Genomic DNA, 26,919 nt, shown 5'->3' with positions numbered 1-26,919 from the left:
ACTGTTAAAAGTGTATGTCACTTTTAACAGTATAGCTACAAAAAATGTTAATAATGACAGCATGAATAATAACATAACGGTTAATATTTTTCTGCATTATTTCAAGGCATTATTTTAAACGTTTAAAGGTTACCAGTGCCACGCCCTGTACTCATACCAGTAAGAAAGACTGAGGAAAGAAAAATGGAAGAGATTGAGACAAGACAGTGTGACAGAGGGGAGACGGCTATAAGAGAGAGACCGGAAATGTGTCCCTCTGCGGCTCACGAATTGCTCGAGCGCCTGCGGAGGCTCTTTGAAGCTCAAGCACGCAGACCTAAGGTGAGTCTGTTCATTGGAGATCCGACTTAAACCTTTAAAAGCGAAAATATAATTACATTACTTGCAGTTTAAACCGCACGATCACTCTATAAATACAGATTGGCCGTTTTTGTAGTGGACATACTGTGATTTCTTTCTTCTAACAGGTGACCTGACTCTAAAAACTATAAGCAAACCTGAACTTTGATCTTTGCGCGTCCTCTGGCGGTCGTGGCTTGCTATTGGATCACTTCCGGTTCCTGTTACTACTTACAGTGGTGTTTTTCAGCAGGTTAATCTGTACATCACATGCTTACATGCTTTTGTTTAACGGCTCATTTCACAATGTAACCTTCACGTTCTTTATCAGAAACACACTCTTTGCTGAATCATCTGCAAATTATACGCATAATATTCACTCATTGTTTGTTTAGGAAGCTAACCTAATTGCTAAGCTTAGCCGAATCACTAGCAGAATGACTTCTCCTGTCCCTGGTGGTGTGCTATATGATAACAAGTAAAATACAGGGCCAATCTTACCGATACGGATACTTCAAAGTTATAAAAGCAGTTTATACAGAGCAGTGTGCTTGAACATGTTACAATGGTCACTAAATCACAGCGATAGTAACTTTCCATAATAATTAGTTAACACAACAAAACAACCCTTTCAGCTTGTCATGTATTTTGAAACGTTTTTTGGTTTTTAAAAGAATTTATTTCATTTAATTTTTTTTAGAAACCGAGTTTTAAAGAACCTTGGGTCAACTTCTGTTTTAAATATTTGTTCATGGTTAAGATATGTTTTTCAGTTCCAATACTAGAATTTATTTAACACATTTCAGATGATAATATTATTTGAATAACCAATAATACTTCTTTTTATTTACATAACGCCAAATCAGATCAACAGTTGCATCAAGATGCTTTTTATTGTAAGGCAAAGAGCTAACAATCAAGATGACCCCCTATGAGCAAACCTCACAAACTTACTTACTTAAATACTTTGAGTAATTGAGTTCATTATTATTAGGTTGTTTTAAAAACATTCTGAAAAGCCTTTAGTTTTCAGGGCTCTCTTTTGTGGAAACAGCTCCCAGTTTAGTCAGATTTGTGTGGGATATTTTGCTCTTCGTAACAAGTAACAAATATGATTGATGTGATATTGGTGTCAAAACTTTTTTTTTCCTGTAAAAAGATTTTAAATGCGCCTTTCGGTACCTTTCTGAACTAAAATGACACCACTGACTCTAGTATTATCTGTAGGATTTTCATTGCTAATAGAGCATTTCCCTGGCATTTCTTGTTTTAACAAACACAGAAAAGAAAAAGGGCTGAGGGGTAAATCAAACCTGATAACAGGATAACACTCCTCAGAGGTCATGGTGAGGAATATTACACTGCTGTTTAGTCTTTGATTGAAGACTTGAAGATTAAAATGTCAAAAAAACAACAAAACAAAACCGTCTCTTGCCAGAAAGAGTAACCTCAGAGTCCAAAGGGTCACCGAGGAGAAGTTAATCTGTATGAGTGTCTCCACCTACCTGTACTGCCACAGCCAGGTGTGAGGCAACAAGAACCGAGGCAGGCTCCAAAGGTACAGAAGTCCACTAGAGGAGTTTCTCTCAGCAGATACAGGTAATGATGACAAAGGTCCTTCAGACAGCTCTGAATACTGAGCAGAATCTACTGTGTGAGCTGAGAATCAGGATCCTGGAGATATTTGATAGGCAGAGCAGTGAAAAACTCCTCTCTAATGAAAAACCAGGTGGTGCATATGTCCGCCTGTTAGGAGCTCATCATATTTTACTGTTTTACAGTTAATGTATTGTGTTGTTTGTAATCTTACAGGAGACCATGGAAAAGAAGCTAATGATCATCGACACCGATTGCGGCATAGACGATGCTCAGGCAATAATGATGGCGTTGGCGGCGCCTAACATCCACATCCTGGGCGTCACCTGCGTGTTTGGGAACACGACGGTCAACAACGTGTGTCAGAACGTTTTGAGGGTGCTCTCAGTCTGTGAGCGTAACGGGGTGCGTTTACTGAAGCTGTCTGAACAATCACAATCTGAGGAAATGCAGATTTGTGTATTTTAATATAGATGTAATGTTCTTAAATGATTCATTTTCTATGAATTTTTTACTGAATGTTTCACCTGCTGTGCAGCACTTCGGTTCACGTGTGTTTAAATGTGCTGTAGAAACAGTCTAAGTTGTTACTTTTCAAAGTATTGGTGTAGCACACAGACTCATTAGTCACAACAATTAGGGTATTGTCGAAATTAGAAGAGCACAGACCTCCAGCTATTCAAATATCAATTATTAAATAAAAACTGCATCACACACACACACAGATGTTATGTTTAGAAACAATGATCTGTTTCTAAACTGCCCTCTCTGAGGTCCCTTTAAGGATTTTTTTTTTTATACCTTTGTAAATCATCCATTGGTTGTTTAAACAGATGGGATTTGTCTGCCTTTGAGAGTCAGTAACAGACTTCCTGTCATGCATGTTCATAAAATGTTAGTTTAACCAGATTAGGAGAAAGGTTCCTGGACTAGTGAATTTCTGCTCACATAAACACAAATGGCAGCATTAAAGTAACATCCTTGGCGGAGTTTAATATATTGTAATCTTTGGTATTTTGTGACAAGTCTTGCTGAGCCTGGCCAGCAGGGTTTACACCGCAGTGTTGTGTCGGCAGAACTCAGGTGTTAATCTGTAAGGAAAGCTGCACTAATCTGAACTTCCTCCTGTAGATTCCAGTGTTTCGAGGTTCTGCTGGCCCTCTGGTTGGAGCGGGAAACTCACCCACTGACCACTTTGGAAGTGATGGACTCGGAGATGTGATAAAGGAGAAAGATCCTTGTTGGGAGGAGAAAATCCAAAAGGAGCATGCAGTTACCGCAATGATAAGACTGGTGTCCGAAAACCAGAACCAGGTTCAAAAACTCCTTCGTTTAGTCACAATTTGATCCTAAATTGTGATGCGTTTCCCAAAGAGCATGATTCTTTGCTCAGTTAGGCACAGATCTCAACAATTCCCCTTGAGAAAACACTAATGGAAGAAAACATGTCCTCCACAGGTCTCCTTGGTGGCTCTCGGCCCACTCACTAATCTGGCGCTGGCGGTCAGACTTGACCCCCATTTTCCCCAAAAGCTCAGGGAGGTGTACATCATGGGCGGCAACATGGAAGGTAAAACGGCCTCGTGGTGACTGGTGTTCGAGCGTGAGGCGTTCAGGAGTGAATAATGGTGCTTCTGCCTTTATAGGAAAAGGAAACGTGACTCTGTGTGCAGAGTTTAACTTCGCCATGGATCCAGAGTCGGCCTATATTGTTCTTGAGGAGTTCCTCTGTCCTACCTACCTGGCATCGTGGGAGTATGCGTGCAGAAACGCACTGACGTGGGTAAGATCTCCACGCTTAGAGAAGTGCATGGCCCTGCCATGTGGGTCACTTTAAACTGAAATTCCTGATTTGTGCAGGAGTTCCTTGAGGAGCTCGTCAATCAGGACGCTCCAGCTGCACGCTTCATGAGGATGATAACGTCTAAATGCTGGGCTTATTCCAGAGAGGCCATGATGACTAAGAGAGACGTGTACTTTGGGCCGAGCTTTGTCTCCTATGATTCCTACGCGATGGCGGCCTGCATCGACCGCAGCGTGGTGACGGAGAGCATCGAGTGTCCCGTCCGCGTGGAGCTCCAGGGCTCCATTGCTCGAGGCATGTTGGCGCTGGATCGCACAAATCAGCTGAAGAAGAGCCACAGCGTGTTTGTGTTGACTAAATGTGACACAGCCAAGTTCAGCGAGCTTCTGAAGGAGTCCCTCAGACAGCCCTGCAAGAAGTAAGGTCTGGACTTCCTTCATTTAACTGCTGCATCACTAAGTGCCCTTTGACTGACATCATTTTATAGCCACAAATGATGTCAGGGAAGATGGTTACTAAATTTTCCCACCTGACCAATCACAATAAGCTGGATTTTTTGGAATGTTTTATTTAATAAAGCAATGCAACCTTTTACCGTTATAGGCGATCGTGATTGTTTAAAATTAAAATCCCTCAAGAGTACATCAGAGCTAAGGACATTTAAACTGCAACCAAATCAATTTTAGACCCACTCCAAGTGTCACAATCTAAAAAATAAAAGCTATATCAGAAAATGATTTGGACTCAGGAGGATTCACGGCGAAAAGATGAGTGAAATTTTACAAAGAATGCACTTGGTAAAGTTTTTCTACGATTAATAATCAGAAAACGGATCGAACATTGAGGGTAACAAAGCTTGAAACTTTGTCACATGAAAGTTGTTTGTACTCATCTCACAAACACACCAAATCATACTGAGTAAATTTTTATTCTGTTTCCAATAATAAACTTTTAGCATCAGTAACATGCAACGTAACAGCACTAACGTAAAATCTCTTACATTAAAAATTACAATCTGAGACATAAGATGAGGATGCTCCACTAAACACGTGCTACGTTAACTTTAAAAATACCCTTTGGAGGGTTTCATTGGCTGTATGTTACTGTGTGCCAGTAATATATATAATATTCTTAACTAAAAATGTTTCCTATCATAACTTTGTCAATCGACTTTTTACTTTGTTTTTTAGGATAATGGGATATCGTGTCATAAACACATATTTATCTATGAGGAACAGAACCAGCATTGTTACCGTGGATATTTGATCGGTTTTCTTCAAACAGTAGTTTTGGGTAAACTTTTAGGGCTCAGGCTTTCAGGTGAAGCGCACAACAACCTAAACCTCTCTGCTGTTCCATGTCCAGTCGTGGATGCTCTTTGTAATGAGGTCAGTGTACGTACCCGAAGCTTCAGACGGCTCTTCAATCATTCTGAGGTTTTTCTACGTCTTGGGTCATAAAGGCTGGCTTTAGACACAGAATGCACTGAGGGGCTGCAATGAGGCCCAGTGTCATATAAAGAAGGATCATTTTGAATCATGCAAAGCTGTTGTAAAAGCCTAAAGCTTGAAATGTTTCAATGGAATAAAAAACCTGAAACATGAGCGTTTCTGCTGAAATCCTTTATTTAATTTTGCTGACAAATCGAGGTGATGTACAATACAAACCTCAAACTTAAATATTTTTTTGATCACCTGACCAATTTATTCCCACAGAAGGCTTTGAAGAAGAAGAAAAAAAGTAGTGGGGACATGAATTTTCTTGAAGCTTTTTTGGGGGCTGTTTCATGAAGAACAACTCTGGATTTATTCAAGATCCCTGCAGCCAAATAAAAGCCTGGTGCAATGACAGACCTCAAAGCCACCAGTAGGAATCCAAGTGATGGTGAAAGCGGGACTTATGGCTTCAAATAGACATCTATTCCAACATTAATACTGAACTTAAGAGATTTTGCTCCAAGTGTCACTTTTAAAGGACAAACGCAGCCTTCGCCGTGCTATCAGCCTCTTAACTTTAGGGAAACCTGTTAAAAGAAATTCAAATAAAAGTAAGCATCCCTCCCCACCCCCACCCCTCGGGAATAAAAAGCTGCAGAGACCTATACGCAGCGCCGGGCTGGCGATCGCTCCAGGCTGCTTCTTGTCGGGAATCTGATTACATGAGAATTTGCTTTATGAGTACAGAGAACTTAAGTGCTACGGCGTGGCCTTAGTTGGTGTTGTTGGAGGAGCTGGGCCACGGCTCAGAGCTGCGCCTGCTAACGGTGGGGCCCCACATGCTCCAGGGGTTGTAGGTCCGACTCATCTCGGTGGAAGCCACCACGGCTGGCGGTGGCGACGGAGCGGAGCTGCTGACGAGATCCGTCAGAGGTGTCGAGGTGGTGGTTGGAGGGAAAGGGTTTAAGGCTGGCTCTGCACTCGTTGACCAAATGGAGCTGCCGAAGGGTGTGGTTGTAGACCACGGGTTGCGGCCGTTTCCCAGGAGTGACTAAGGGGAAAAAAATTTAATAAAATCATGAACAGGAAGTCGGAGTATCTGCGAACTGCATCATATCACAGAAAAGATCTCACTGTGGCTGAGGTGGGCGTAGAGCTGGGGGTGCTGGTCCAGGAGTGCAGGGGATCAGTGGGGCTCGGTATGTCCCAGATGGAGGAGGGGACGGTGGTAGTGAACTCTGGCCAGCTCTGCTGAGGCTCAGATGGCTTTTGGAGACTCATTCCACTGAACACTAAAAACAACAGACACCACACACATTTTAGCTGGAAGGCTGTGAACAATCTGAACACGAGGCTCTGCGTCCGTCTGCTTACCTCCCGTCAGGTTGAAGTGGTTGTTGGAGCCAAAAGCGGAGAAAGAGTTGGCCGACTGGTAGTTTGGACTGCTGGTCGTGTCGATTGGACTCCACAGTCCAGAGCTTTAAGATAAAAAGGAACGCTCAGTTAATAGAGCTGGCCCTGGGACACCGATCCAGAGTACTGCACATTACTGTCAGGCCACGATCGCAAGAGAGTGGAAATTTGTGCAGCAGTGTGCTGATCTACAAACAAGGACACAGCCACTTCCTTTCAATCCAATCCAAACATTTGTGGAGAGAACTGACGAGTTTCAGGACAGAACCGAAGCCTTGGCACCTGTTCGCAGCTTTGAGCCATTCACCTGCGCCAATACCATCCTCATAATATCTGCTCTGTCATTCCAAATAAATGAACACTCCTTTGGCAGAGCAGAATATCACCTTGTGCTTATTTCAACACTAATTTCAGCTCAATTTGCAGTAAACTGCCTCTAAAATGAGATATTTGTGCTGGTGCACACTTTCCTTCCTGTTACCTGTCTGAGCTGTCGCTTTCAAAGGATCTCATGTGCTCCAGACTCTTGCCTTGGCTGTCAGTTTTACCTGCACCAGAGCCACCTGAGGGAGGCAGAAAACATCCCGTAAACAAAGCACAGTGGGAAAAATGTTCCCACTAACATAAAGGACTGATTCAGCGCTCCATATTCACCTGGGCTTTTGTCATAACCTTTAGTTACAGCGTCAGCAAAGGTGAGGTTCCCGTTTTTGCCCGGCTGCGGGAGGGCTGCAGGCAGTTTATTTCCTGGGGCTTTCTTCTGGTTTATCTCACTGTGAATATACAGCACGTGTTCAGTACTCTTGTTAGAATTGCAGCATGCTTTATTCTGACAAATCAAGATAAAACATGTCCTGTCTATGGCCTTGGCGCCTCTCACTGTTAACAAGAGTCCTAAACGACTGACTGTCCTGCATGTGAATCACCTGTTGCTGCTGACCACACTGCTGTAGGTTCCTCGAGACAGTAAGCTGGGGGAGGTGGGTGGAGGGGAGCAGGTCCCAGCTGTGGCCGATCGCTTCAGGAAAGGATCTGCATTTATCGTCTGCAGGGAGATCTGCTGAAGACTGTCAGCTGCTGCAAAAGGAGACGGGAGTAAAGCAGCTCGTTAGACTCGTCGAAGACCGGTCTGAACGCGAGCTGACGCCACCGATTGGGTCTGGACTTACGGATGCTGTTTTTGGAAAGAGGGACGTCCCACTCAGGTGAAGCGCACTCCTTCTCTCCTTCAGAGCTGCTGCTGTGTCCCAGCTCTGACGCTTTGGGGAAAAAGGAAGGCCGCCCGTCCTCCAGCTTTCCGTCTACTGTGAAAAACACGCCAAAACCACCAAGGTCATTCTGTGGAAAGTGCCTCTTAGTTGCCTGCTGGCCTTAGTGGATCCGACTCTAAGAATCGGCTGATTTTTATTCAGCATGTTACATGACGCCATGCAAAGTTTTACCTTTATAATATGACTGAACTTTGGCACTGCTTATTCGTGTTATTTTTACTTCCTCGTAATTTCGAAGACAGACACATGAAATCTATGTTTGTATAAAGGTATAAAGGAGACGTTTAATATCCTGTAAGTTGTTTTGAGCAGCCACCCAGCCCACATGAAAATATGACCCCGCAGTGAATTTTCAGAAACAGATGAGGGCACTAATGCTTTCTGATTCTGCTCCTCTACATCACAGACATTAAACTGCTGCTTTTTATTCAAAGTATGAGCCCATCATAGTGACGCTCAAAGAAAAAAAAACCCATAAAGAACAAAAACATGATTATATCTTGGCTTTAGACCATCAGATAGATAGATAATCAGGTGCTACACCCACTAAAAGTTAAAGGACTGAGCGTCTTTAAATGTGTTTTTCAGCTCTGGAAATTTCATGTGAATATCTGCTGTATTTATGAAGCCTCAAAAATGGCAGTAAAAACAACGAGAAACCCCTCATGTACTTCGAAGGCCTGTAATACTGAAAATATTCACAGTATGAAGGTCAAATTCTGGATGGCATAATTAAATAAAGTTATTGTATACAAAACTTACATCTAGGTTTCTGTAGAGGTCTCGTCTTTGTGATGCTGGTGAGAGGATGGAGAGATTTGGAGGGGAAGTTCTTCCGCTGCTTGGTCTCCAGCGGTGTTACGTAGGGCAGCTCGAGAGAACTGAGAACACGAACGATTTGTTCAGGAAGAGAACAAAGTGGAAGCAGTGGCTTGTAGTTTAACTTGTAGGTGACTGCGTGGAGTCACACTGAGCATTTCTATGTGCCACTGATGTTTTTGGTCAGATATCAGACGCAAATAGAACATTAAGAAAAGCCTTCTGTGGAAAATGTGAGGTCATAAATGAGTCCACTGTGTTATTTTAGTCACTTTAGGATGAAAAGTAAAAAAGAAAAAGAAAAAAAAAAAAGACTCAAACCTGGATTTTTCTGCTTGGTTCTCCTTCTTTGTGATTACTTGTTTCTTCATTTTAGGTTTTATAAGAAAATTTGATGTTTCTTCTTTTGCCATTTCCGGGGTTATTGTCCTTCCTTTCTTTTTTACTGGTTCCTGGAAAAAGTGATGCATATTTTTAGCAAACAACAAACAGAGACCATGTGCTGGCACATACTTTAACATTTTTTTACCTCTTTAATGTTTGTCTCCACATCTGGATTGGAGGTCTCTGTAGTCGTGGAGGAGCTGTCGTCGTTGTCGGCGAGATCTTTGAGCTCGTCTCCCTGAGTCTTTACTGTTGACTTTTTCTCCTTCTCTTCCTTCTTTCTCTGGGCTTTTGCTTTAGCGCGCAGCTTCCCTTTGGATTCCAACCCTGCAAACGATATCAGCACACACTGTAAAACGCTGTGAACGACCACAGAGAATTTCTCCTCTCATTAAAAGTTGTGTCTGTACCTTTGCTTGGTATGGACTGAGAACTCTGCTCCTGAAGAGTTTCGGGACTGAGCGGCTCTGGACGGTCGAGGTCGTTGTCCATGGCTCCAATGAGGTTGGCGAACTCGTCGTCGGGGCAGATGCCTCTGTGAGGCAGCGACGGGCCGCCTAAGCTTGGACTCTGGAGGTCAGGCTGTTTGGTGCTGCGACCTTTGCGGTTGGTTACCTGGCAGGGAGCTGGAGGGCCTTCGTTGCCAGAGACTGAACTTCCTTTGGTGAGCTGGGAGGAAGGAGGTTGCATAGGTGGGCGGGTGAAGCTGATCCTGGACCTGTTACCCTGGCCGTCGGAGTCTGGCGAGGGACGGCTGCTGTTCTGTCGGCCTCCCCGAGCTGACCCGTTGGTGGATGCGTATAAACCTCTGGAGTTTTGTGGTGGGTCGCTATAGATGAGTGTTCACAAAGAAGTCTGTCAGTAACTCTGTATATGCACATTTATAGTTTTAACATTTAAACTGTCTCTGGGCGTTGATAAAGAGCGTCAAACACGGCGGTTCAAATCTGTGAAGCCCCTGCTCGCTGCAGGGAGAAGCACCTCATCCTCTGAGTGACACACTGAGCACTAAGTGAGCATTAACAGGAACGACGGTGACAGAAGCTTAACTTTCAGGGGAAAAAAGCTTTTCAAAATCTTATTTTGTGGCAAAATCATCAAACCTTCTCGGAGGTTTGACTGCTGAGTCTATAGATTATTTAAAATAATTTCATAATTTCTTGAAATAAATGCTCAAATAGGCTCCCAGAACGCTTTAAAGATGGCTGCCGAGTGAGAAGATTTGCATGTAGAACTATTTGGTCTTGATTTGAATTCTCAGCTGTACTGAGAACAAGCACAAGATAAAAAAAGTTTATCCGCAACCATAAAGTTTTGCTTTGTGCTCCATCTCAGTGCGCCTCCGATTAAAATTCAAATCGACTGAATGGCCGGCGATAACGGCCAATAAGCTGTTTCAGTGCCAGATATGGTAAAAACTGCAGGAAGCGGTTAGCCACAGGCAAACGGCCATCAGCAACCTTCTTGGCGCGTCAGAGGCAATTAATCCAGTTAAAAAACAGCAAAAATCTTCAAATGTTTGGACATTTTAATGACTGAAGCCTGAAGTTTAAGGAGTGCCTGATTATAAGGGCCAGATCTGGACTGCAGGTCTAAATTTTGAATGAATGAAAAATGACATTACAGAGAAATGATGCTCATTGGAGTAACTACTCAGTGCACGTAGAGCTGTGGGATTAACATGAATTTATTAATCTGTGAATTCTATAAATTTCAATGATACCTATATGAGGAGAGCTCACATGGACGCATGAATGTGTAGAGCTAAGGATGTTAACAAATGGGAAATGCTGGGGTGCCCATCATGGTCGTGGTTCAAAAATGTATTTTAACTTCAGCTGCCAACTCTACAAGAAAGCAGCTCTTAGTCTATAACACACACACACACACACACACACACACACACACACACACACACAAAAAAAAAGCTTCACGCTCCCGGGGAAGAACAGCTGGAGGTGATGGACAGTCGGTTTCCAGGTTTGGTGAGATCTGAACTATGTGCGAACAGCATCCTAATAAATGACTTCAACATGCTGAAAAGGACTGAAAAGCTGGCTACGGACGCTTGGACGGGCTTAACGTGTCCAGGTGAGAGTCACGCAGGTAAGTGTGCACATGTTCTTTTTGTGGTTAGGAGGCTAGGAGCCAAAAAAATTTTTAGTTTGGTGTGAAAACGACACTAATAATAATAATAATAATAATAATAATATTACGTTCACCCTCACATTCAGATGTTTAGAGGTTGGACACTGATCCTGTTTTATCTTTAAAAATTGTTCTAAGTTCTGCACACAAACATTTGAAAGGATAATTTTTATTGTGCGTTTGCTGCACCACTTTTACGTCCTCTTTCATCTCAAAAATCAGTTCTCTTTACCAATATGTGCTCGCACCTTTGAACACACCCGCTTGTGCCACGTGATCGGGCTTTGCCCAGGTTGTCACTGAGCATTTACACTTACTTTGAATCAGTGTGAATTTGCACAATGTCCCTGAGATTGAAGGGTCTCCCAGTCTCCAAGGTGGAGTTGGATTCCACGGACACACGCCTCTTGAAGGGCTCCCATATGCTCTGAGCCTCCAGGTAGGCCGTGGTGATCACTATCAGAAACATGGAACTGTAACACAAACAAACAGCACACATGAACCGTTTGTCAGATTGAGATCAAGCTTTCTGCTAACTTAGTTTAATCTGTATTCCAAAGCCGTTGCTATACAAGCATAATTGAGGCTTATAAACAATCCCATGCAAACATGTGACCTATCTGCAGAACTAGATTAAGTATCCTACCATTAAACCTGAGTGCAGGGTTACAGCGTGAGCGTGACAAGGCTGCTGCTATAACAACACTTTTTGTTTCAGGGTTTTAAACAAACATCGGGCTCATTAATAAAAGTGCAGCTCTGTCTCCAGGTAAGAGCACCTGTTAGCCTTGAACACCACCCTGTTCCCTTTGGGTGTGTGAAGGTGGAGCTGCATGAATAGCTGAGAGCAGAAATGCGTGCACACAGATCCTCTCTGCTGTTTCCTCATCCTCATCTGTCTTTAGTGAGCATACAGTCTTTGCTGTTACTTTTCTGGCAAGCAAATAAAGTTTTATTTAAATCTAATCCTGCTTTAAAATAAAAAGAGCAATCCCAGTGATAAAGAAAGAAGAGCATTGGTTATGAGCAGGAGAATTAATATTAATATTAAAAGTTACATTAAGGGTAACATAATCTTGATGGCCTAACTGCAGAAATTCAGGTTAAAACCCTGAAGTCAACTCTACAGCTACTCAGTTTTTTGTAATGAATTGATTGTCACATAGAACCGTGTTCTGCATGTTTTGCTTGCGTTGTGCGGCGACACCCACCTCATAACGATAGACACAATGATGTAGAGCTGGAGCTCCCAGGTGGGCCTGGGCAGGGTCTCTGCACATGTGGCTAACATGTGATAGGGCAACGAGGCATTGAGGACAAACACAAATTCTGAGCCGCCGCACGACACCAGCTTCAGCTCCCGGATCACTCGAGAGGAAGTGAAATCGGGTGTAAACCTGACAATAAAGGAGAGAGAGAACACTGAGCAGCCTGTCCTGCGATCCACGTGAAACCTGCTCATGGGAGGAAACACCTGGGAGGTATCTTTATGATTTATGAGCTAATGAGTTATTTATATACACAAAGATATGTACAGTATAAAGATGAAGGGTGTGTCTGGTTTCAATGTTTCTTTGCCTATAATAAACATCTGAGAGGCTTTTGTCTGAACGTACACGCCTCAGAGGATCCAGCCAAATTTCTCTCTGTGTCCAAATCTTTAAAAGCATCCATTGTGTTTCACCTGACAGTCCTGATCAAAACAAATTATATTTACAGCCCAATATCACAGGTAAACTCTCACCGAGGCAGAAACAAACCAAGGACAGCAAGAAGGTTGCGTACATATAAAAACTACCAAAAATAAAGGCTTGTTATTCAAACTCATCAAATAGGTGGGCAAATCAGACAAATACACCAGTTAGACACGAGATGCATTCAGGTGTGTCAGCACCTGGGTGTTTCTGTGTCTGCACAATAACAACAGCGCCCTGGAAAAGTACAGGAATTCAAACGAAACAAAGCCATGAAAACACATTTATGGAATTCACTCAGCTTATTCTTTTCATATCACTCACTCTCTCACTCTCTCACACACACACACACACACACACACACTCTTTTTGTGTCCAAGTGCATTGTTCCTATTTGGAATATTCGAGTCATGACTTGCAGGAGTTTATTCTGGAACCCTTTTCACTTTGAATACATTTTCACTTCATTCAAATATATTCTTTTATATTCTGATATCCGTCCATTTGTACGTTTTCACGGGTGGTGCAACCATAAACAAAACTTATCATAAAGCAAAAAAGGAACAACAGTAAAAATGCTTCGTCATTCAGAGGACCCCCTGAGGTTGAATATGGAAAGATTAATTGCACAATAAAATGCACACCAACGACCCTATAGAAGAGATTTCAAAGTGCTTCTGAAGCAAACTTTTAATGAAGCCTTAATCTTTGAAATTTACAAAAAACAAAAAACCCAACAGGGTTGACCAATCTAGCTTCAACTGTAAACATTATCAAAAACAAAAAGGTTGAAAGCTGATCTATAAAGCAGCTTTAAAGAGAGGGCGACCACAAAGAGCTAGAAATGAGCAGAATAGATTAGCTTTAGCATAAAGTAAGCCTCAAATACGAGTGAAAAAGCTTTATAAACTGTCGTGCCCTAATAAGTTTGATAAGTCATTGTCATAGTGTCCTATATTCCCACTCTTCAGTCTCACTGCTATGTGGGTTTGAGCACTCTTTTCATACACCTGTCAGGGCAGAGTAAAGAAAGGCTACATTTCTGCCTCAGGGCTTCTGCAGCTGTAAATCCTTCTCCAATCACAGCATGGCTCTCCTGGCCACACCGCTGGGCCAGATTCTGACACCTCTTTGTTACATTTTATTTTACAAATTTAGGGAAGCAACATTTCAGTATCACTGACTGTGTTTTTGTAGCATTACTGGAAAAAGTTGAATTAATGCAGGTGTTTCCATTATTGATTCCCCTGCCTGACAAAAGCACTTTTAACTACTCCCCCGTGAAGCTAACTTTCTTCAGACTGGCTAACACCAACAAAGAGAACATTTAAACAGCACTTAAATGAGCTTCTGCGCCTCAGATGGCCATATTAGGGATGGCTCGTGTGGCGAAGGGGGGAATGCACGCACACACGCACAGGAAAACCACTGATGATGGAGGTGTGTGTGTAGCAGTGAGTCCTTACAGTATGACGAGGTCTTTCGAAGCATTTGGCTTGAGTGCAAATTCTTGACAGTTGAGAACTTTGAATCCGAATCCTTCGCAGGCTTGTCCATTGATTTCTGCTGATTTGATGGTGATCGGGAGCAAACCCGTGTTCTCCACTCTGAACGTCCTTTTCAGAGTGAAGTTTGGCTCTTTCACTTTTGTTTCTGAAACAAAAAACAGGGACAATCAAGATTCAACTTAATGTTTCAAAAGAGGAAAAATTAGATAGAACATACTGAAACACACACACACACAGTAAATGTACTGGAATAAATCCTGTTAACAGCAGGGCTCACTGCGTGTTTGGATATTTTCATTTAGGAAGTTTAATTAATACATAATGTTGTCTTTTTCTCTGTGATATTTTACATGTCTAATCTGTTTTATTTCATTGCATTTATTGAGCTTTACTTTGCACATCTATGAGTTCTCGTGGATGGGGCTGCCTTTGAAATTGAACACTGGCAGATTTACTGATCTTTAGAAAAATAGACCAGCAGGCCAATTACTAACATAATGAGTACATATTCCTGCCAACAGACAGTTGAACTTAAGATGAACCTCTACAACATGACTGGCTCACATTGATTGGGTGACACCGCTCTCTTGCATTGTTTATAAACTCACTCTCTGTGCAGTCTTTCAACAGAGCTTCAGTCATTTTAAACCTCAGCGAGCTGCCTTGTCCTGGAAGCTTCCCTCCGACCTTCAGGCTCTCTGTCGTGCCTCGTCCGTGAAGTATGATCGTGTCGATCACCGTCAGGTTGTTTCTAAACAGATGCCCCAGTAAAGTGATTCATTTCAATGGAGGAGTGCATTTTTGTTTTAGTTTCTAACATTAAAATGTGGTATTACCTGACTATGAGGAGGGAGGAGACGCTGTGGTTTCCAATGGGAGTAAATCTTATGTTGAAAGACTTGACTTCTCCAGGCAGCAGGAGGAGGTTGTACACAAAGGGCCTGGTTGAGCCTTCTACAAAGCCTGTACTGCTCCTCATTAGCGATGTCTGTCACACAAACGGAGAGACTGTTAGAGACAAACAGCTTCCACATGCTGTCAGATCCACGGATAAGAGGACAGTGATTAGCAGCACAATAAGCAGCCGATTCTCCGATTTCCTGAAAAGCCACCAAATCAACAATGGACTTACTTGATTTCTGTGAACCTGGAACTCAAAGGTGTTTGTGTTTATATTGATGTTGGATAAGTTTCCTAAAGGAAACCTGAAAAAGAAAAGTAGTAAAGAAGACTGTCAGCGTAAGCTGAGGGAAAAAAGAATAAGCGGGAGTTTAGTTGTGACTTCTTACCTGTCGGCCAGTTTTCCAGAAAACACAGAGGGGTTTGGTAAAAGCGCCAAGGGGAGTACTTGGACATAAACAGGGACATCTGCTGGGTTCTGCAAAATCACCTCCTCGTCCTGCGGACAAACGATGTCATGCCTGAGTTTGAAACATGTTTAAAACACGCAAAACCTGTGTGCCGTGTCCTAAACACCGACTTCTGTCGGTGCTGTGCTTTTTTGGAAATCGAATTTCCCAGAGGAACCCACCCGAGGGATTAATAAAGTTCTATCTAATCTATCTAATGGGCGAGTACTCACAGAGGAGCTGTTGGTGTTGGTCAGGGGGAACGTGATTCTCTGTGAAGAGTTGACCAGCGAAGGCCACGTCAGGTGTGCGGTTATTTTAGCCTGAACGTTTTTCTGGAGATCTGTGTTAACTTCAAAGACAGCTTCGATCCTTTGGTGAGAAAAGAAGTTACATTTTTACTTTATTTTATCCTGGAAAGAACTTTTATTTCATAGTGCGCTTTGAATGCACAACGTGCTTACTTGTGCACAGAGCGCTCCTTGAGCTCTTTCCATCGTCTGAGGAGCTTCTGGTGAAGATCGACATCGGCGTCCCAGATATCCTCCTGTAACGCCAGCCCATGAGGTTTAGCCTCAGCTGTGGAAGGAAAAAAATAAATAATAAATTAACCACTGAATTCTCAACCATGGGCTCAGACTAGATTTATATTTTAGGGATGGGACTCGACCATAAACCCACATCTCTCGAGGATTAGGGATGCCACATACTGATGATACTGTGAGATTTAAAAATGACACATCGGTATTATCTGTCTGCTATGCATGTATAATAATATCAGAAATAACACTTCAGTTGTTCTTTTTATATATTTCTGAGCCGACTTCACTGCTGTTGTTTACAGACACCTCACTTCTCCTTTCCTTGCTCTCGGTCTCAGTGTGTGCACCTCCTCACATACAGAGTGGAGAGATCAAATAATATTAATGAAGCTGCGATGAAAGAGTCCAAATAAACTAAATAACGAGAGATTGAAGCTGCTGCGGCGGAAAAATCATCGTCTGACCAAAACTTGCAGTCGTTAAAAAAAAAAAAAAATGACTGCAAACAAAGAATAGCTTCTTCATGCTGTGTTAGCACTCCTGCAGCTAACTTTTATTAAACACAGAACAATGAAATCAACTGAATTGACAGTATCAGACTCAATATTCAATCCAGAGTAAATCCAAATCCTCCAGTTCTCACTTAGCGACATTAGGGAAGGAAAAAAAAAAGTCACTTCAAAATGAGCAGATGTTGCTCCAGATGGAATTCACCCAAAAGGGCTGCAACGAGTTTGTAAAACTGTATTAAACAACAGTTCTATGGCTACTGGTACTGCTCCATCTCTCTTTAAGCAGATAGTTGTTCAAGCCCTGCTGAATACCTGGACCCCATCTTACCCAAAAAACTACCAGCCTGTCTTCCAGACTTCCATTTCTTTTAAAAGTCTGGGAAAAAGTCTTTCTTCATTAACAGAATCCACTGATAAAAGTTTGCAATGATCTGCTCGGGCTCTGGGGACTGTGCCATCCTCATCCTCCTTGGCTTCACTGCTGCATTTAACAGCACTGACCACAACGCGTGCACATCAGTGCTGGCATCTGCACTACGCTGGTTCATCTTATACCTGAATAATAGATCCTTCTCTATGTTTACTGTAAACTATTCTTCTTCACCAGCAGCACTGTGCTGGTGTAGGGTTCTATCTTAGGTCCCATCCTGTTCTCTCTATACATACTTCCTCTGGATCAAATCATCAGTAAACATCAAAATTTGAGACACTAAAAGGATCCCACCTCCTCACAGAGGCATAAGTCCGGTCTAAAGGGTTTGTTGTTAAAAACACCGACGTGCACACAAACACAGAGTTTAATAACAACTAAAACTTACATTTAAGCACAAATGGCAGGCCCACATAACAGTGATCACCACACTGCAAGCCGGCGTCAAAATAAATGTTTGCCACCTGTAAAACAAGTAATAAAAATACGTTTGTGTCTCAAAAGAAAGCGTGACCCACTTTTTGTGTTGTTGAGGACTGGGAGGATTTTTGTACCTTAGACTTCCGTCTGGGCTCCAGCTCGTCTTTGCTGTTGCGGAGACGTTTGTAATAAAATCGGATGTCTTCTGTCAGGGAGCGGATCTGCTGCAGTCTCACTTTCTGTGTGAAGGAGCTCTGTATGCTAAAGCTTTGGTGAACTACCTTCCCCTAAAGAAGAAGACATGTAACTCAATCCAACACCTCAGGCATTAAACAGGAAGCTGGCTTCTTCTTCTTTTCTTTTTTTTTTTTTTTAACTTAAACACTCATCTTCTGCATGCTGCCAGCACATGATGGCTGTGAAATCAATTTTGTGTTACTTACTGGAAATGAAGGTGGCAAAATGATGTGTTTGGGAGAGCTGTTTAATGTGCCCACTGCGACGACAGCTTTCACCGGGATGGTTAATATCTGAGGCCAAAAACAACACCAGGTTATGCTTTTATGTTGAAGAAACTGCCTGAAAACTACACACCAGCCAGCCTACCTCATAATCTGTGGTGAGGTGTACAGCCCCGTCGTACGTGCCCTCCAGAGCTTTGGCCACTAGTGTCACTCTGAATGCTGCGTAATATCCAGATGCTAATATAACCTGTGAAAACAAAAAGGTTTTCTGTCTCTCAACACTTTGTGAACAAGCTACAGTTTCTCTAAAGTCCGTCCCCTCTTGTTTTGTTTTCTTTGCACACATCATCAAATTGCTTGGAATAACAATGTTTTATCTCCGATCTTGACACTGTGGTTGAAGAGCTTCCACATCCGAGACAGCAAAACACACAGGCAGTAAATTTCTTTCACAGGTTTCATAGCCTTCCCTTTAAAAAGGAAATGAATACTGAAATGGTTCTCTAAAAGCCAAAAACAATCAAGAACATAGTTTCAATTTGGATTTAAGATGATTAAAATGTTTAAAACCAAACAACCAAATGACAGAAAAGATTATCTGAGTAAGAAGACCTCTTAGATTCAAAATGAGATGCTGCTTAGAAGGAAAAAGCTTGAAATCAAAGAACAAACAAAACTTAATTATTTGATTTTTTGTGACATGCATACTACTTGAACAATATGATGCATGTCACAGTTTATTATTTTATTTTCATACTTTCCAAACTCTTTTCCCCCTTGAGAGGTTTCTTTTTTTATCATTTTGTTTCATTTTCTGATTTGTTTAGCTGTACGACACTGCGGTTCACGGAGCTTTTAGATAAATTGACTTGAGGGAATCTCTGAGTGCTTCAAACGGTAGCTAGAATGGCGTTCAGGGCCTACTTTACAAGCTCAGCTGGTCTGACAGCCTCAGTAATATGAGAAGATGCTTCTTCATTAATCAGCAGGCCAAGTTGTGTATTAGCTACCAGCAACACTGAGGAAAATATGCTGCTACATGAAGTTTGTCTCAGCCGTTTCCTCCAATAATTAAGTCTCTTTTTTGTTTTTGTCCAGTGTTATTATCTTTATGCTTTTTAAGATAAGATAAATAGTTCATTACACCATTTATTCCTCGGCTAGTAATGTCTTATCTATTTAAGAACTACAGATTTCTAGACTTTTTTATGATACTTTTGTGGTTCTGCCAACTTCTGCTCAGCGTCTCTCATTTCTACTTTTAAACAACTTCCTGTTTTGTTGTGATCTCTGAAGTACTCACAGTAGTGTGAATTACTAAAAACAACATTAACTCAGCCAGGCAGCAGCCTGATCTGTGTTACAAACCTCATTCCAGATAAAATCGGTACAAAGAGAGAAACCTCTCAACTTAAAGCGCAACTGCAGCAGTTTAATGCCTGTGACACAGGAACAGAAACAAGCGGCAGTGCGCTGTGTGTTTGATCTGTTTCCTGATAACTCTCTGGAGAAAACCTGAAATAGTGCATTTTGGGTAAACTTTCAAGTTTCACATCACCCTGTGGACGAGGTGGGACCTCAAATTACTTGCTAAAAATACAAAAATCTTTTGTACTTGAGGTTTTATAATGCAAAGAGGTAAAATTCTGCATTTTGCATTCATTAAATATACTAAGGTTAATGTATGAATGTGAGTCAGCCGTTTGTGAGGATGGGGGGGCACTGACTGGAGGACACCAGGCCCAGCTAAGCTGCATCTTCTTTAAGCCTTCATAGTGCATTTATGGTCAGCATTGAAAAACAGAACCGGGAGCTTCAGATTAATGAAATACTTTTGCTTATGTTAATTATTAGAGCCAAAAAAGTCCAAATTGTAAACTGCGCAAAACAGTTATTTGTTATTTATTAACCTTTTCATGTGAGATTCATGCTTTTTCTCAAAAAAAAACATGAACATAGATATTTATAAGCTGTCACAATTTTTAAGTTTAAATTTTCACAATTAAATACAGAAGTGGTGACCTTGTTCATGTGTCTCACGAGAAACTCCCGTCCTCACAAACTACAGCCACAAAAGTTGAAGTGAAACTCATGTCGTAGGATTTCACTGGACTGATTGCATCAGACTGAAGCTTGCTCTGCTCACTCTAGCTTCCTGTGGGGATTAGCGTGATGGCGTTCGGGCTGTGGAGGTCTCACCGTTTTATGATGGGAGGCTGAGGTGTTCTGCAGCTCTTCCAGGTGACCCTGGGCCACCGTTGTGTTCCCTTTTTCGGTCTTCAGCAGCTCCATGGAGAGACTGTCTCCTGTGACCAACCAGGACTTAATCTCCAGCTGGAGGACAGAAAAGAACAAAGTGGCGCTTTTTCACTTTTGCCAAGCAGCATTAAACTTTACATGGTTTACACTGTGGAAACAACCTAACAGCCTAACCCTAACCAGCATCCGTTCATCTACAGTGGAGTTTTTAACCAACAAACCGCAACCAGGTTTATCTGAAGATAAGGACACGACAGCTAACTCAGTTTTACTCAGCACTTTGCAATCTTATGAAATTGAGCACGTCCATGGGGGAAAAGCTTTAGAAGCCTAACGACACATAAAGGCCTGAAACTTTCATCCCGAGATGCCGAGCTATGACAATTTACAATCGATCACTCCAATATCAACTTGTACGGCTTCTCACCTCTATGGGGTTACTGTTGACCACTACAAATATGATGCTGCTGGTGTCTGTTGCACTGCGGACACCAAAGTCCAGCAGGTTCTCCTTCAGACTGGGAGGCAGAACCAGAGGCTGTAAAAACAGGCAGTAAAAACAGCATGTTACACACTCTAAAGTAGATTTAAGTACCAGATTCAACAGCGATGTATTATGAAGCTATAATGCAGTCTGGTATTAGTGAACCAAACCACTGAGAGGCAAGAGCATCTATAACTAGTACAGGAGCTTTCAGTGGATATTATTTTATTGTTTAAGAGTAAACAATTGTATTTACAATGATAGACCGAGTTCGCCCGTCTGCACCCACTTCATGTTCACTGCGTACCTCCAAGAAGCCGGTGTAAGCCCGAACAGGCAGGTGAAACTTTGATGCGTTTGTGATGAGCAGGATGTTGCTGTCTATGTGGATTGATGGTCGAACCGGTCGGAAGAGGAGGGAGAAGATGTAACGCGACTCGTGTGGGGGGATGAGGATGGGCGTGCTGAAGTTCTGCACCTAAAACAGAAAGAAAAACATAAATAAATGAAAGCGATGTCAGCGCGATGCTGGAAGATCAGACTTCACAGTCGGGTTGACCTTGGATGGGTCGTTCCAGAGAAATCAGTGAGTATCTCCAACCCGAGACCCGACAAGCAGGTGATTGTTTTACTACAATAAACAATGATAAATTCCATGAGAGCATATGCACAATGCACTTAGAGGCTGTAACGTGGAAAATATTCATATTACGAGGGTAACATTTTACATGTCTATTCTAATTATTTTACCCAAAAAGATTCAGTTGAACTTTTCTCAGCTTTGACTGTTTTACGTTTCTTTGTTTAATGCATTTCTGCTCACATTAAACATTGTTTTGGCCTCTTCGGGGAGGGACACGTTGTGTATCCGGATTGCGAAGCTGAAGGCATTCGTGAGGAAGATGGGTCTGTCCACCGGGTCCACGGGGCTGTCCCTGATGTGGAACAATGTGGCTGTGTGGTCAAAGCCCAGGTAGCTGCCACAAGAGGAAGCACACACACAGCAGTGAAGCTTCAAATTAACTCTTACAGCAACATTTTCATTTGTCTCCTTGTTCATCCTCAGAAAAACTTACCCGTCTAAAACCTCTGCTTGGTATGGGATTTCAAGCTTGGAATAACTCTTCTCTTTTGCTTTAACTGTTATTTTTCCAGATAACTGATATGGTCTTCTGGCTTTTGAGGCTACAGGGGAAAAAAAAAAAAAGATTCAGAGAGCAGATAAGACACTGCAAAACACATCAAAGGGCCTGCAGGAGGAAGCTGCGCAATAGAAAGGAAGGAACTTCTAAAAACTAAGTCAAAGGAGAACAACTGAAGCTTTTGATTATTTATACAGATGTGTATCTTGAAGGTGACATTATGTTACTTAACATAACTTTATAAAGAAAGCTGCCAAAGAAGCATCATGTTCATGAGTTTCCTCAGGAGGAAAAAACAGCTGATTCAGCTGAACTCTTATGAATGACCACGTCACAGGTCAGTGTTAGAGACGGTGACAAGTTCAGCTTCCTGTGACCTGTCAAGTAAGAGAACTGAAGTAAAACTCAACTTACCATCAAAACTAATACTTGCGACTTTGGTATATCTGTTCTCTCCAGCTTTGAGTGTAACTGCTTTGAAGTCTATTGTGACGGCTTCATTTGACGGTGTTGTACGTACACTCTGAAAAGCAGCATGAATACAGTCATGGATTCTTACAGCCTTGAGATACTTGTTGTGTTCATGCTTTATTTTGCTTTGGATACGCACCGTAATGGGAACATCTTTTGTCCCTGAATTTAAAAGGTGTAGATTCAGCAGCTTTGGACGATCTGCAACACGAGGAAGTAGGAGGCAGAGATCAGAGGGAGGAGTCGGGAGGTTGGTTTGAAAAAGAAAATACTGATAGATGTCGTTTCTTTAAGGAAAGCAAACCTTGTGATCTGAGTGTGCCAAAGTCGAGCATCTCTGTGGAGGAGTATATACCAGGGGCTGCAAACAATGAGTGAAACACGAGTGTTAGAAGGGAATAATGATTAAAAAGAACTGTCGCACAAAGGTTTAGCAGCACACCTGATGTGACCTCCACCTCTACGGGGAGGATGATGAACTGGTCCTCATTGGGAGCATTGGTTTTGATTCTGATGAAAGCCGTGTGGTTGTCCACATCTCTGGACGAGAAGCTGGCTCTCATCACCCCTTTTGTCTCAAATGGGGGAATCTCCTGGAGGAGGGGAGGGTTGGTCAGCGTGAGTGGGACCGCCTACTGTCCTTTAAAAACCTCACTTTGCTCTTATTCCCATTTTACTCTAATCTGTATGATTCATGGGTCAAAATAATCCTTTAGCTACTCTCGCTTTAAGACAACTTTTGCCTGATTGGCTTTAACAGCGTGTGGGTGGGGTTTCCCACATCACTAACAGCATACAATGACCTCATTGTTGGAAACACCGGCCATGTTTAATGTGAACAAGCACAACAGGTCCATAGCTTTAAAATCAAAAGGAGGACTCACCCATAATTTTATAGTGCCTCCTTGTTGGCCTGTGGGAAGCTCCAGATGCAAATCCCCACCACTGGAGTACATCTCAACCACCTGAAGCAAAGACAAGAAGCAGACCAAATCAATCATCAAAGAAAATGTGCAAATAAAATAAACAAAGGGTACAATGTGTCCGTATTACCTGCAGTGGTTCACTGTACGGGTTGTGGATGTTTATAAGAGGTGAGAAGCTGCTGTTTACTGGGACTCGGGCCCCAATGAAGGGTCGCAGTCTGTAGGGGTTTGGTATACCAACCCCGAAAACCTTCAGTTTCAAAGACAGATACGCAACATTAATCACATGTTTCACACAAAAAAAATGAGAGAGAGAAAAAAAAGGTGTGCCACTTCATTTGTACCTGGTATGTAAACACTCCATGATGTGATGTATTAATAAATAAAGTATTTTCTACATTCCCAACTACTCGAGCAAGAAATACCACATCAAATGATGTGTTCCCTCCTGGTGGTATTATCTGTTGGAAAAAAAAGAGACATTATAAAAGACATTAATAAAGAGACGCCAAAGAATACAAATCTGTAAAAGAATTAACCCCCCCCTTGTTACATTTGGCTAATTGATGATGATTCTGTACGCTCAGTTTTTATGCTCTAGCACAGGGGTGTCGAATTCCAGGCCTCGAGGGCCGATGTCCCTGCAGGTTTTAGATCTCACCCTGGGTCAGCATGCCTGACTCAAATGATTAGTTCATTACCAGGCCTCTGGAGAACTTCAAGACATGTTGAGGAGGTCATTTAGCCATTTAAATCAGCTGTGTTGGATCAAGGAGACATCTAAAACCTGCAGGACATCAGCCCTCGAGGCCTGCAGTTCGACACCTGTGCCCTAAGCCTGCAGAGGTATGTAGGTGTAGGTGAATAAAGCCTGATAACTGGTTAGTGGACCATCCTTAAAGAAAAATCCCCCCCAACCACACACAGGTCAGGACAGAAGAGAAAATACTTCATATGAATATGGCCATGGATCTGTGTCTACTATTTTCTAAATTATCAGATGCAGGCATTTATTTCACTTATAAAAAAGAATATTTTTAAAGACTGAAAGTCGACTGAACACCAGCTTATTACAGATCTGTCACATCTACCAGAGTTCGTGGATTTGAACATATTTCAGCACTTTGTGTGTCATGTTTGTATTCATCTGTTCATCATGTGGCCCTTCACTTCAGTAGCTAAGCCACTCTGACCCTGAAGGATAACGTCACCAACTCCAGCTCTAAAAAGAGAACCCAAACAGATCCCATAAGGTTATTCACATGCACTGACCAACAAACTTCTAACCTCACAGATATCAACGCCCACTTCCACACCACCTGATCGTAAAAAGGTCCAGTGCTATGAAAACATCACAGCTCCATGGTAACTTTAGCATTTTGGTGGGGACGGTTTTTCAGTGGGCGATTGCTCAGGGGGATTTCTGAGGTGGATTCCATCCTGCTGCATTTATAACAACATGAGTAATCCACAGCATGAGCTGCCTTTAAAAAAAGAGGAATAAATTATCTATGTTTGTATACTAAAACCATTCTCAAATATACTCGTATAGACTTCAGCCAAAGCAGAATCTCCTGCTGTTGGAGGTTAAATGTTAATAAAGGGGTGTTAGATGATACGTAATAGGTTAAATAATAAAAGCCCGATCAGAGATTAATCCAAAACGTGCACTTTAAAATGTGCATTATTCGTTTATTATGTGATCAAGTTTTTAACTCTGAACCTTCATCAAACAGGAATTAAGCAGACTTAACAATTTAAAGCTTTTTGTGCAGAACAATCTCTGAACATTGTGCAAAAGGGAAGAAGCTGACTGTGTAGTGGCCTATGGCCATGGAGGGATACCAGATGAAGAGGTATTCAGATTAGGACATTACCCAGATCGTCTTTTCAGTCTACAAACCTTTTTCTGGTTTTGGTGTGTGTAAAAAAATTAGCTAATATACCACTAACCTAATGTTAGTAGGATGTTAGTAGGAAAAACAAAATTTGAGTCCAAAATCCAAAGGTATCCATTCACGTGCAACGAAAAACAGTAACAAATGATTGGTGTTGATCGCCTGACTAACAATTCAACTCTTCCTCAAAACAAATAAATAATAATATGATGTTCTGTTCATTTTTTTTTTTTTTAACTGTAACTTCCTCTGTGCCGCGTTCAAAGAGACAATACTAAGAAAACAAAAGTGAGGGTGATGAAATATAGGATTTTGAAAAAATGTACTCTACAATATATTCAAGTGATAAAGGCACAGGTAGAAAGTATTACCGCATACCTTAAAGCAGAGACTCATGAGGTTGGGACCTTCTGGCATTCTCTTGTTAGTAACTAAGATTCAAAGCACATGTTGAACTACAGCATGTGATCAGAGGAGGGATCCCCAAACATATCTGCTACAGCAGCACATACAGGCTAACCGCATACAAGCTCGTGTGAAGTTTGTAATGGTGCAGTTGTCCTCCTAAGCTGTCAGATTTCACGTTTAATAGCACAGTTCCCAGCAAGCTCTAACAGAAGAGTTTGCCTTTATCTCAAAAACGTAAAGACTCGCTGATCTCAGTTCACATGTCGTTTCTTGAGGGAAACATAAAGCATAAAGTTTACGCTGCACTATTCTGGTTTGTACATTTGTCGCCCTCTCATCAGACCTGCTCGTCTCCGACCTGCTGATGTGCGCTGCGTTATTAAAAGAAAGTGAGCTGCGTCTTCGGTTTTTGCATAATCTTTCACTCCCATCGGCACATTTCTGCGGTTGCAAGCTCACACCAACTTGCCCCGTTAATAAATATGTTCAAAATGCGACACTTTTCCTGCAGAAAAAAACTAAACAAAAAACCCAAACTTGTTCCTGATTAATGGACACCACAAGAAAGCTACAAATATGAATGAGCTAGAACCTCTCACTTCTGATTTTTTTTAAATGAGTGGCATCAATGAGTTCAAATCCATTTTAGACACAACTTTAACCGATCAGAGCAATGACATGTGTGACGTAGAGCTGAACGGGAAACGGCAAAGAAGGCAGTGATTGTTGAAGAACTGCCACGTTGCATAAACAGTTATGACTGGCCTGCATGAATAAGGGTGAGTGGAAAAGTCTGGCTGAATGGGAGGGGATGGAATGCACTGAAATGTGAGCTCTCATATTTGTGTGGTTACCTAATTCTGCCTAATTCTCTGATGGTTAATAAAAAAAATAAAAAAAAATCTCCCTGGAGGAGTGAACCTGTCTGGCCTAGAATCAGTAAGCCTATTCAAACAAGCCTTAACGTCGCCTTAAAATCTGCCCTGGCTTCAGTCCCACAGAGCGACTCGGTGTTTCTCAGTTGTACTTCCATTTAAATGCAGCTATTAAAAGGACTTTGATCTTCCTGCTGACTGCTCAAACATACTTTTGTACTCTATGGAAATATTTCCTCAGGTTATGATGCAAGATAACAAAAAAAAAAAAAAAAAAAAAAGCAAGCACATTTATCTCAGCAAGGCCTCACTCCATGACAGATAGGA

The 26,919-nt window shown here is 42.0% G+C and overlaps 2 protein-coding genes across 4 annotated transcripts in view; one reads left to right on the top strand and one right to left on the bottom strand.

The window, feature by feature from the left end:
• The first annotated feature begins 183 nt into the window (after positions 1–183).
• LOC146607671 (inosine-uridine preferring nucleoside hydrolase) lies at positions 184–4,284 on the top strand. The gene is made up of 6 exons (XM_085347736.1): positions 184–321; positions 2,152–2,340; positions 3,067–3,249; positions 3,394–3,505; positions 3,582–3,718; positions 3,796–4,284. The coding sequence occupies exons 1-6, from the start codon at positions 184–186 to the stop codon at positions 4,159–4,161; spliced, it is 1,125 nt and encodes a 374-aa protein (XP_085203862.1). The 3' UTR covers positions 4,162–4,284.
• Positions 4,285–5,355: 1,071 nt separating this feature from the next.
• Positions 5,356–26,919, bottom strand: part of tmem131 (transmembrane protein 131) — a 42,952-nt gene continuing 21,388 nt past the window's right edge. For 2 of the 3 annotated variants that reach the window (XM_085349042.1, XM_085349044.1), the window contains 36 exons: positions 23,756–23,872; positions 23,539–23,661; positions 23,370–23,450; positions 22,928–23,078; positions 22,790–22,846; positions 22,625–22,686; positions 22,429–22,537; positions 21,949–22,057; positions 21,696–21,849; positions 21,180–21,350; positions 20,816–20,926; positions 20,329–20,463; positions 18,272–18,376; positions 18,109–18,195; positions 17,800–17,952; positions 17,634–17,709; positions 16,226–16,340; positions 15,995–16,133; positions 15,702–15,811; positions 15,545–15,617; positions 15,249–15,400; positions 15,021–15,163; positions 14,371–14,557; positions 12,422–12,607; positions 11,528–11,683; positions 9,473–9,891; positions 9,208–9,389; positions 9,000–9,130; positions 8,622–8,740; positions 7,758–7,892; positions 7,515–7,665; positions 7,243–7,361; positions 7,070–7,151; positions 6,550–6,653; positions 6,310–6,467; positions 5,356–6,226 (listed from right to left, as the gene is read on the bottom strand). In XM_085349042.1, the coding sequence (XP_085205168.1) occupies positions 5,948–6,226; positions 6,310–6,467; positions 6,550–6,653; positions 7,070–7,151; positions 7,243–7,361; positions 7,515–7,665; positions 7,758–7,892; positions 8,622–8,740; positions 9,000–9,130; positions 9,208–9,389; positions 9,473–9,891; positions 11,528–11,683; positions 12,422–12,607; positions 14,371–14,557; positions 15,021–15,163; positions 15,249–15,400; positions 15,545–15,617; positions 15,702–15,811; positions 15,995–16,133; positions 16,226–16,340; positions 17,634–17,709; positions 17,800–17,952; positions 18,109–18,195; positions 18,272–18,376; positions 20,329–20,463; positions 20,816–20,926; positions 21,180–21,350; positions 21,696–21,849; positions 21,949–22,057; positions 22,429–22,537; positions 22,625–22,686; positions 22,790–22,846; positions 22,928–23,078; positions 23,370–23,450; positions 23,539–23,661; positions 23,756–23,872 (4,941 nt within the window). In that variant the 3' untranslated portion in view covers positions 5,356–5,947. The remainder of the gene's footprint in view (positions 6,227–6,309; positions 6,468–6,549; positions 6,654–7,069; positions 7,152–7,242; positions 7,362–7,514; positions 7,666–7,757; positions 7,893–8,621; positions 8,741–8,999; positions 9,131–9,207; positions 9,390–9,472; positions 9,892–11,527; positions 11,684–12,421; positions 12,608–14,370; positions 14,558–15,020; positions 15,164–15,248; positions 15,401–15,544; positions 15,618–15,701; positions 15,812–15,994; positions 16,134–16,225; positions 16,341–17,633; positions 17,710–17,799; positions 17,953–18,108; positions 18,196–18,271; positions 18,377–20,328; positions 20,464–20,815; positions 20,927–21,179; positions 21,351–21,695; positions 21,850–21,948; positions 22,058–22,428; positions 22,538–22,624; positions 22,687–22,789; positions 22,847–22,927; positions 23,079–23,369; positions 23,451–23,538; positions 23,662–23,755; positions 23,873–26,919) is intronic. The other variant, XM_085349043.1, reaches the window with a different exon arrangement.

Source organism: Diplotaxodon limnothrissa, linkage group LG23 (genome assembly GCF_057381915.1).
Source record: "Diplotaxodon limnothrissa isolate DT_005_m linkage group LG23, D_limnothrissa_male_GT1.1, whole genome shotgun sequence".
In the NCBI taxonomy this organism is placed as follows: Eukaryota; Metazoa; Chordata; class Actinopteri; order Cichliformes; family Cichlidae; genus Diplotaxodon; species Diplotaxodon limnothrissa.
This window is presented reverse-complemented; position numbering and strand designations above follow the sequence as displayed.

Bases quoted from the DNA above. Each gene is read 5' to 3' on its own strand.
- LOC146607671 (XM_085347736.1), top strand. From the start codon at position 184: ATGGAAGAGATTGAGACAAGACAGTGTGACAGAGGGGAGACGGCTATA. The intron at 2,341-3,066 runs GTGCGTTTACTG...TTCCTCCTGTAG, and splicing joins CAGTCTGTGAGCGTAACGGG to ATTCCAGTGTTTCGAGGTTC. The intron at 3,506-3,581 runs GTAAAACGGCCT...CTGCCTTTATAG, and splicing joins CATGGGCGGCAACATGGAAG to GAAAAGGAAACGTGACTCTG.